The sequence below is a fragment of the Rhineura floridana genome, chromosome 11 (assembly GCF_030035675.1).
Source record: "Rhineura floridana isolate rRhiFlo1 chromosome 11, rRhiFlo1.hap2, whole genome shotgun sequence".
In the NCBI taxonomy this organism is placed as follows: domain Eukaryota; kingdom Metazoa; phylum Chordata; class Lepidosauria; order Squamata; family Rhineuridae; genus Rhineura; species Rhineura floridana.
The window spans coordinates 32,744,985-32,756,196 of record NC_084490.1 but is presented as its reverse complement, the minus strand read 5'-3'; the positions used below and the strand labels follow the sequence as shown (position 1 = coordinate 32,756,196).

The 11,212-nt window shown below is 41.4% G+C and overlaps 1 protein-coding gene across 1 annotated transcript; it reads left to right on the top strand.

Moving 5' to 3' along the window:
- The first annotated feature begins 7,567 nt into the window (after nucleotides 1–7,567).
- On the top strand, nucleotides 7,568–8,503 carry LOC133367813 (olfactory receptor 14I1-like). The gene has a single exon (XM_061591917.1). It carries the CDS (start codon nucleotides 7,568–7,570, stop codon nucleotides 8,501–8,503), a length of 936 nt encoding a protein of 311 aa, XP_061447901.1.
- Nucleotides 8,504–11,212: the final 2,709 nt, after the last annotated feature.

Genomic DNA, 11,212 nt, shown 5'->3' with positions numbered 1-11,212 from the left:
AGAAATAATTGTATACAATAATTAAGCACAAGAAGATACTTCCGTATTTCAATCCATTTTATTTTAATTTTACCTTGTCTTCAATATGCACCAAAAATACAGTAACTGTCTGGTTTCTAATGGGAGGAAATTACAAAGGGTAGGCACCATGACACATCATATGGAATGGACCTAGTGATAGGAAGGAATCTTCAGGAGGCGCTGTCTTCCAGAGTGCAGTGATTGCCTGTGTATATAATAGGTGAGAGAATATTTTAGGTATCTTGGTCCCAAGCTGCAAAAGTATGCCAGCACCTTTAACTTAGTTTGATACCTAATTCATAGCCAGTGTGATTCTTTCTGCAGTGGTGTAACTTGGTGCTGATAAATCTGCTCCAGGGAGCACCGTCCCGTTCAGAGTGGGATCCACAAGGCTGAGGAGCAGGTGCAATTAAATCCAGGGCTATTGGTATTCCCCCTGCTGCTCCATTCTGGTCCATGTCGTCTGTCATGCGAACAGAGTCGAGAAAGGATTGTGGCTGAGTCAATCTGTCCCATTCAGAGTGGAATCCACGAGGCTGAGGTGCAGGTGCAATTAAATCTTGTTTTAGTAAAGTAATGGATACATCAAAAGCAGTGTGCTTCATAGAAATCCCTAAGCTAGCTCACTAGAATTCCCTAACTGCACTCTAGACATGCTCTGCAATGTATGAAGAAAGTTGACTCAGCAGCTCAAACCAGAGAGCTGCATTCTTAAGTAGGGAAAGTTTTAGATTGTAATCTCTGACTCCTTTACAAGTCCTGCCTCTGGCCTGTCCATTTCTTGTGGCATCAAGAGCAGGGTGACGGGGTGTGTGGGCTTCCAATGGCTCATCCAAAAGAACCGGCTCCTTAGCAACAGGCTCGAGGTCAGGGGGTGGTGATGCACTTGAAGCATCCCAAGAGCCGCTTGGTAAATGGGGAGTCAATGCGCGCTCTGAAACATCTTCCAACGGCTCTTCTGAGCTGTCTGGGGGCAGCACGCTCTCCTTGTTGGAGACCGCACCATCCGTGGGAACTGGCCCGGACTCAACCTCACTTCCCCTCCCAAGGTCTTGCTGAGAATCAACAACTCCTGGGTCTTCCGCGCCTTGTGACAGCTGGGAAACCTGGAACTCATGTTTTCCCCCTCCCTGGCCCTCATGAGGAAGCGGAGGCTCAACAAGCACTCAATACACTGCATTTTGCACTCACTGCAGCTTCTGAACCATCACCAAAAGCAACCACATCTGAAATGCATTGCAGTAATCCAACCCAGAGATCACCAGCACAGAGATGACAATGGTCAGCCTATCTTAAGCAAGAAATGGTCATAGCTACCTTACCAGTGGAAGCTGGTAAAAGGCACTTCCATTCACTGAGGTCATCTTGGCTGCTAGTGACAGAGATGGATCCAGGAATATACTCAGACTCCTAACCCTCTCCTTTATGGAGGTACACACCCCTGCAAAGCAGCCAACTGACCAATTATCCAGGCCCGGGAAGCATTTATCTACAGGGCCTCTGTCTTACCAGGATTCCTAGTAAGTTAATTAGCTCTCCACCATCTCCAGGAATCAGTCCAGCACTTGCACAATCTCGTTACATAGAAATAGCATACTGATGACTCCTCAACTCATATATTGTAATGATCACTCCCAACTACTTCATGTAGTTGTTAAATACCATTGGGACAATATGGCATTTTTCAGCACACCACAGGACAACTGTCAAGTGGAAGCAGACAGTCAGCCAGAGCTATCCTGTCCAACGGAAACTGTATATAAGATTGGAACAACTGTAAACCAGTGTCTCTGTAATGCTGCTCACACTGGCACCACTTGTCAGGCTCCCACCCGTGGCTACCAGCAGTCAGAACATTAGTTTTTCTTTTTCTTTTAGCTCACCCTAGCACAGATCTCACAAGATTCTACTGCTAGGCAGCACCACCAGCCACTCCTTGTTTCACAATATTGACTTGAGACTTTGCCTTAGTCTCCTTCTGGTTTATTGTTACTTTGTGTCTGGGTGTACTTGCAGGCCACAACCCCCCTGTATCTTTGTACTAATAAAGCATACAGCCCTGGGTTGCTCTGGATACCTGATGATACACTATCTCTTCACCGCTGCCACCATTTGATACTGTTTCTCCACCTTGGTAAATACCCTGCCCACCCCTCTGGTCTGTGAAAGCCCCAGCCAAGGATCAAGCTTTTGGTAAACCAATAAAATATTTATTTATAAACATCAGGAAAGAACAAGATTATGTAAAGTATGTCTAACAAGCATATGGTTTCATATATTGTGGTACTCTTTATGTTTCTGGTAATATATAATTTGCCTAAATCTCAGCCAAATACAATCCAAGCCTCCCTCAGAACTCTGCCAACCAACTCCTACAAATAACTCTCCACTCCACTCTCACCAACCCCCCATCTCAACTGTCATCCTCTCATTTATACCTTCAGCCATTCAAATACTCAGCCAATCACCATCCAACATTCTAACCCAAGTACTCCCCCTCTCACTAAATCTACATACCATATATACCTTAACAAACCCACACTTACCATCTTTACTTTAACAAACCCGCACTTATCATATTCACTTTAACAAAATACAGGGGCATCACAGTCTCCAATACCCATCTCATTGAGTCACCTCAAGAAGATATTATAGTCAATGCTATAAAAATGAGTCAAAGATCTAGTAAGAATAACAGGGTAACTCTCTCACTGTTCTCCCAGTGAAGGCCAGGGTAACCAAGGCTGATTCCATCCCACAGCAAGGCCCAACTCCGATTGAAATATTACAAAATAATTTCCTTTATCCAACTGTGCTTGCAATTCTCCTCCCAACAAACCCTCAATCACCTTACCAGCATAGGGTTGGGGTTTTTTTTACACTGGAGGGAATAGTTTCATAAAACAATGGGTCCAGTGTGGGAATTACATTGTTTCTCTCACACTCAATAAAATGCTGCAGCACATCTGTAAACATTTATATATTTTATTTGTTTTCTTTGTTTATTAAATTTATATCCTACCCTTCCTATTGGAAGGAGCCCAAGCCGGCAACTCTAGCCATCATCTATTCTGTTTAATTGCCCTTAGGAATCAGTTTAATTGTTTAATTGACCTTAGGAATCTGATACACCCAAGTGTTGAACTTGCTCTGCACTGCTGGAGGGGCTCCTGAGGTCAGTGGTGTTAAGAAAGTAATATGTTTTACTCTTACACAGCAAGAAATGGGGTTAAACATGGTTGCCTATTCTATCTACTGGAAAAGAACACCTACGGCTTCTAGGAATTCATTTGATTGCATTAGTCTTCAGAGATGAACCATGTGAATAGGTGGTCCATCCAATTTCACCTCCACAGGGAGAGTTGAAGCCAGGAGTCTAAACTTCGCAAGGAAGGGGTCCAACCATGACAACAGGATGATATCCATAACCCCAGTCTCCAGGCCACCCTGTTCTCCATCTGGAACAAAGACAAAATTGAGAGCATGCCATATCCTGTGTGTCAGACTGATGACAACACAAGACAGTCCCATTTTCATCACTGAGTCTATGAAATTCTGAGCTGCAGGACTAGATGCAGTTTCAGTACTGATGTTAAAATCCACCATCACACCCGAGAGCACGTTTGCCTGATCAGTCAGAGAAGCTGCTGAGCATCATGGTGGACGGAACAAAATAAGCAACCTTAATTTTCTGTTCCCTTGGTCTGTCACCAGGTGCAGGCTCTCCAAGACAGCAGGGCTTTCTGGTGATGATGAGAGATCTGTAAAACACAGCCACTCCCCCCACACCACTGTAACCTGTGTTGATGCTACACCGAGTATCTGGATGTGCATAGATGTTTTAGATCAACTCCTCCCAGCTCACCCATCCAGGTCTCAGCATTACATGCCAGATGGGCACCCTCATCCATGATCAACTCATGGATGAGTGAGTTTAAATTGATTTGGCATTATGCAACAACACAGCAGATGAGCAACCAGAACTCTGTCAAAGGGAGTGGCAAGGAGAAACCACCCATAAACAGTTTCAGTCTCACCTTCCCTGATGACTTCTCAGCTCTCCATCTCCACTTACCCATGATCACTTAAACTGGGGCAGCATCACCCATGGCTCTCACTTTCCAAACAGCTCCTCCCAAGCCTACTGACAAAATCCACAACCAGTTAACTATCCATTATACCAGAATGTATCTGATCGAGTAGGAACAGTTGTATATAAACTGAATATTCAAAAGTTTCCTATGCAATTTATACAATTTTTTTGCATGCAATTTGGCCATATATAATGTTTTTGCAAGCAATTTCCCTACCACAGTACATTTTCCTCTTAACTAATATATACATTTTGATGCATATTTTTCTTTAATAGATGCATTTTTGTACACTTCATTTGATTGGAGACCTGGGTTGCAACATTTGGATATACATGGGTTATATAGGATTGTTGCATTTTGGTTTGCATATGGTTTTGGAAAAAGTTTGGTAGTCTTGCATTCAAATGTGAATTAAACTCATCCCACCCCCATCCCTAGTTAATGGCAGAGCTTGGAAAAGTTACTTTTTTGAACTACAACTCCCATCAGCCCAATCCAGTGGCCATGCTGGCTGGGGCTGATGGGAGTTGTAGTTCAAAATAGTAACTTTTCCAAGCTCTGGTTAAGGGTCAGGGTTTTGAAGATAGAAGAAAAAGGAAGTGTTGGAAAGATACACAATTATATCCCTTGTTTTGTAAGTTACTTCTTGCACATTCTGATGGGACCTCAAGGGTTCTCTAAGGAGTGAATTCCTGAAACACCACAGACAACAAAGATTACTTAATTTCTTCTTCCTCTTCACAGACTAATCATCTTCTAATGAAGACCATACTTAAGCATTTGGGCACTCCTCTCTTCCAGGCAAAGAATGGAGATGAGTAGAATCCTCATGCCTCAACAGCAGCATCAGACACCAGGGCTTCAAAGGTGCTCAGGATTTCTGATGTAAAAGGATGTTGATATCAGAGTATGATTAATGCAGGGATTAGCATTACGTTATGAAAGAAGATACTAACTATATACTGTATAGGAGACAAGAGCACTGTTTCAGAATTCTGGAGATTTTTCTCAAATCCAGATATTTGAGTTAAGTAAGATTTGTGATTTATTTATTTATAATTTGATTTATATCCCACCCTTCCTCCCAGCAGGAGCCCAGGGCGGCAAACGAAACCACTAAAAACCACTAAAATAATCTGTTGGTTGAGATTATGTTTTGCAAACAAAAACCTGAGTTTATTATCACTTTTTTCTAGTGCAAATATCAAGATTACCTAGGCTCTTATAAAATGGTATGGATTTAACATCAGAAAAGTTAATGCCGTAATTCTTAATGTAATAATACAGGAGTGAGTGGGATTTGAACCTCCAGAAGTTGATGAACTACAACTCCCATCAACCCCAGGAAGCATGGTCAATAGTCAGGGGTGATGAGAACTGTAGTTCAGCAAAATATGGAGGGCAAAAAGTTTCCCACACCTGACATAGTACTATAGGACATCCTTTTTGTAACCAGACTCCATGAAGGTTTTGTTCATTTGTTTGCATCTAATAATGCAGTTCAAAAGGTATATATTTTCTGTTCATTCTGCTTAACTATCTCAAGAATCTAGAGGGGTCTATTGGGTATTTATGTTTATTGATATTTTTTTCCAAGTTAAACTGTAAACTTTTCATATACCTGACTGGTTGTAAATATTAGTTTGTTTTTCAAACCACCTTCAACTTCTTCAGAATTATTATCTTTCTTTCATCATGTTTTAATTCATTAATTTTGTGCTCAGGGTCTATAATGGTGTCTTTTTGAAGGCTTTTTTTCCATCTGGACATGCCAGGGATAAAGAATGTTTTCACAATTTATGCATTCCTCAAATAATTAGAGTTGGGATCCTGTTTGTGAATTTGTGCCTGCAGTTGGAAATTGAGTGAAGAAACCAAAGACACATATGTCCTGTGTGGATGTTATGGCCCCCATGTTCATCAGCAAAGCACCACACAGTGGGAGTGGGGCAGTTATGAGCTTCCGTCTCCAATGTTGCATGCTCAGATCTGGCCAGTAACTTCCATTCATACACCTCAGTAGTCTGTCAGAAAGGGCTCTTCACATGTATAGTGAAATAAACAAAAGCTCCCACAGGACCTGGAACCCCACTTTTTTGGAGTTTCAAATCCCTTGGAAGCCTTGGTGTATATAACTATATGCATAAATTTCCCTTTGCCATAGACTTATAAACTAGACCTGTGGGCATTGAGGAAGGAATGTTTTATGTCTGGAATGGGACTACTCAGCACAGCCTGCCACTTGCTCCTTTGTTGATGGACACAGAAACTCTTCATCAAAATGGGAGCAAGGAGTGGAACCATGGGTGTAGCCTTGCCTGACACAACACATATCCATAAGGACCCTCCACTGACATGTGTCCATCCACCCAGAACATCAGTATGGCGACAATCTATTAGCATTTATTTATAAATAGAAAGACTGCCATGGAATGTGGAAGACCAATCACTTATATGCCATGGTAATGTTTGTGTGTATAACTATATCCATGAAGATTCCTCTCCTTACTGATGTTTGTGCTGTATTTGTGGATGTCTGGAAACGAACATGCCTCATAAGGGAATGTACATAAGGGTACTCGGCTTCAAGAACACGGAGGCTAGAACACTCTTGAAAGGCAACAGAGTTGGCTGAAAACTTGCCACATACTTATTTTTAAAAATATCAGATCCATTGACAGTTTGGCAGTTAGTGGATTTTTGCAAACCAATAATACTGTCCTCAATAATCCCTGAACTAGGGATGAAGATATATGTTTGTGTTGGTTCTCTCCATTCTCATTTTTCCAGTTGGAAATTCAGTACTTCACATTTTGGCTGCAAAATTTATGTTTGTGAGTGTATGTGTGCATGTGTCCATGTGCGTGTTCCTGTGAGCTTTTTAAAAAATCCTTGTGAAAATACTTCAGCATTTGAGTATGAATATGAATAAGAAAGGCCGGGGAAGGAACTGGCAATCCCACCCCATGTATACGGTCTGCCTAGTAAACATTGCAAGATGTCACCTTAAGAGTCGGAAACGACTCGCACTATAAGTGCGGGGACGCCTTTACCTTTTGAGTATGAATTTCTCCAAATAAACACATTCATTTATATAATGTTAAATGACACGCACATTTTTGCAAGCAACTCCTCCTAATTATTAATATAATTAGTTCATGCATATTTTCCATAATGTATGCATTTTTGAAAATGTGTCAGGTTTGAGAAATGCATTGCAAAATACAGATAAGTGCAAAATTCAATGGATGACTGCGTTTCAGTGCTCACATTGGTTTGGAAAGTGTGAATTTGATAGATGCAAACTGAATCTAATTTCTTCTCCATTTCTATCCTCATCTAATTCATTATCATTATCTCCTTATAGCCTCTCTATTATTATTTTTCTACAGCAGGCTGGCACAGCTACCCTCTTCGAAATCATTTCTACAGAACAATTCAAAGAGATAAAAATGAACAACCAATCTATGGTAACAGAGTTCCTTCTGATGATATTTTCCAATGACCAAGATGAGCAAATTTTGTATTTTGTGATGTTTCTCTGCATTTATTTAATAGCCATAGTAGGGAATTTTCTGATTATCGCTACCATAGCCCTAAACCACCAACTACATACCCCAATGTACTTCTTTTTGGTTAATCTGTCACTGACAGACATTGGCTACATCACAACTACTATCCCCAAATCCATGGTTGCTTCTTTGACAGACAACAGACTGATTTCTTTTGCCGGCTGCGTTGCCCAGGTTTACTTACTGATGAGCTTTGCAGGTTCTGAGCTTGCCTTGCTCACCATCATGGCTTATGACCGCTATGTTGCAATCTGCCATCCTCTACAGTACAGACTAATCATGAACTGGGATGCCTGTGCACAAATGGCAGCTGCTTCCTGGATAAGCACCCTGATCTATTCATCGATACAGGCCAGTGCCACTTTCAAGCTCGATTTCTGTGGGACTAATATTATTGGGCAGTATTTTTGTGATATCCCTCAGTTACAAAAAATATCTTGCACTGATACAAAAGTTAATCAAATTCTTACTTTTGTCACTGCAATCCCAGTGGATTTATTTTGTGCTGTGTTCATCTTTGCTTCCTATGGCTACATCTTCTCTGCTGTGCTGAGGATCCCATCTGTTCAAGGAAGATATAAAGCTTTTTCTACCTGCACTCCCCACCTGACTGTCTTTTCTTTATTCTACACCACAGCTATATTTTCATACATGAGACCTAAAACTCTTTCCTCTCCCACAGTGGACCTGATTTCTGCTGTACTGTATACAGTTTTGCCACCAGTTCTTAATCCCATTATTTATAGCTTCAGGAACAAGGACATCCAAGGGGCAGTGTGGAAAATACCAAAAAAAATTAGAAGTCTCCTCAGATAATTCCTCAGGCTGCATATCAGGCACATCACAATTCTGATTTCCATTCAGATGGATCTCACATCCTACTGGAGTATTTTTTTGAAGGACTCAGCAAGTGGGAGAAGTGAAGGAGAAAGTATTTGTACAAGCAGCCTGCTGTGGTCAACATTTGGATCCAACCCTCTGCCTCCAGTTACTCAGAATCCTCACTGACAAACAGCAGGTGTGCAAGAGGTGTTTTTTTTCCCCCAGCCTAGGGCCATATTCCCTGATCGGCTAGCTTCTGGGAACTACATACCTTAGTGGGTATGGCCAGAGACAAAAGTGGGCATGGTGAGAGACAAATGTGGAAGGAACAATAGACGTGACTCTTATCTTTGTGTATCCCAGACATACAAACATCAGAGGTTTAGACACATAGATATGCACACTGAAGTGCACTCCATCCAGGCAATCAAAGGACACTATCAGAGTTCAATGACACACTTCAGCCAGGCAACAACACTCAAAGAAGGTATGCATGCAGTACAGTTGGTGAGGGGTGTGGCCTGTGGAGTGGGTCACTGTCTAGTGAGAGTCCTAAGGACTGGACAGAGTGGCCTGGAATTTCTCCATCCTTGGGTTTAGAGGCATGTTTGCCTACTATCACTCTAAATTAGGTGCATACATATTTATGAGTTATACATTTCATTTGAAAGAAAAGAAATGATGCATCTGGTCAGTAAGACTATGAACTTGTAATTTGATTGTGTGATTTTATATATTTTTATTTTGACTTGTGTAGATATTATTGATTTAACTAATGTTAATTTTATAAGCATATAGTTTATTTTGTGGTAGGCTGAAGATGTGATATAAATATACTGATCTGATCTGTTACATTTTGATGTGATAAGGTATCTTCTCATGTGAATGTTTGTTGCATTTGGGTATTTGCTGTAGTAGATGAATGACAATAACCTTATATAAAGAAAAAGGTTACACAAGATTATCCTTCTGTATTCAAACTATTTTATATATTTATGTTATCTAGCTCACATTGAAGTCTTTTTTAAACAGGATTTATACATATATATATTTAAAAACATTTGTATACCACTATTTCATTTCAAAAAAATGAAATGCCCCCTGCCCACTGCATTTTGCTGCAGCTGGAACTTCCAAGCAGGCCCAATAGCAGCCCTACATATATTACATTGTAGCAATCCATCAGCAAGGTTCCCAACGAATGGACTACAGTGGTCAGGCTATTCCTGTCCAGCATATTTGTGGGATGGCAAACCATTAATCATCTAAAACCTCTAAGCAGTTTATATAAATCAAGGGCTACTATAACTTTGTTGGAAGCATTACTCCTTTCTAGGGATCGGGAACCATTTTTGACCTCAGGATTGCATTATATTATGGGCAACCTTCTGAGTTCTATACTTCAGTGTTACTGAGGCCAGAGACCAAGTGAATGCAACAAGTGGTTTCAATTTTACCTTTGTTCGGTGGGATAGTTTCTACACACACTCACACACCCCTCTCTATTGTCTGTCCAGACAACCAAGAGGCATTGCCAGAGTTCAAGGACACATTCCAGCCAGGCAAAAGCAGTTGTGAGGTGGAACAAGGCCAGTGAGGACTATGGCCTTGGAAGAGCTTGGGAGGGCTGCATTTCCCACACCAGAAGTCTACAATAGGCACCAACAAGACAGAAGAGGCAGCCCCTGTCTGGTTTGTAATGGGAGGGAATTCCTAAGGTAAAGAGCCATGACATATTTTATGGAATGGACTTCCTGATAGGATGGTATCTGAAGGAAGCCCTCTCTTGAAGAGTGTAGTGATTGACTGGGTACATAATAGATGAGGCAATCTTTTAGGTATCCTGGTCCCAAGCTGCATATATACACCAGTACCAGCATGTTGAACTTAATTCAATAACTAATTGGTAGGTAGTGTGACTCTTTCAGCAGTGGTGTAACTTGGTGCCAATAGTCTGCTCCAGTGAGCAGTTGAGCGACTGCATTTTGCACTCACTGTGGCTTCAGAGCCATCCTCAAAAGAGCCCCACCTTTAGTACATTGCAGTAATCCAACCCAAAGGTTACCAGTACATGAATGACAGTGGGCAGCCTATCCCGGCCCAGAAAATCTGGTCCTTTATGGGGAGTATGGATCAATCCAAAGCAGTGAATTGGCTAATTATCCAGATTTGGTAACTGTATATGCACAGGGCCCCTGACTTACCAGCATTCAGGGTCCTTTTACTGGTCCTCCACTGTGTCCATGCACCAGACCAGGGCTTGCACAGCCTTTCTGATTCATATGTTACATAGTAATAGAGCTGAACCATCAGTATACTGATGACACATCACTCCATATATTCTAATGATCACTCTCAGCTGCTTCCTATAGTTGTTAAATAGCATTAGAGACAATATGGTATTCTGCAGCACACCACAGGACAACTGCCAGGTTATAAGATTGGAACCAGTGAAAATCAGTGTCTCCAATATCGATCTCATTGAGTTGGCTCAAGAAGATATTATGGTCAATGGTATAAAAATGAGTCGAAGCTCTAGTAAGAATAACAGGGTCACACTCCTCCTCTTTTCCCAATGAATGCCATCCATCAGGGTAACCAAGGGTAACCAAGGCTGATTCCATCCCATAACAAGGCCTGAACCCAGATTGAAATATGTCAAGATAATCATTTTTATCCAAGTGTGCTTGCACCTGTCCACTC

Excerpts from the sequence above, each read along its gene's own strand:
- LOC133367813 (XM_061591917.1), top strand. The coding sequence starts at position 7,568 with ATGAACAACCAATCTATGGTAACAGAGTTCCTTCTGATGATATTTTCC.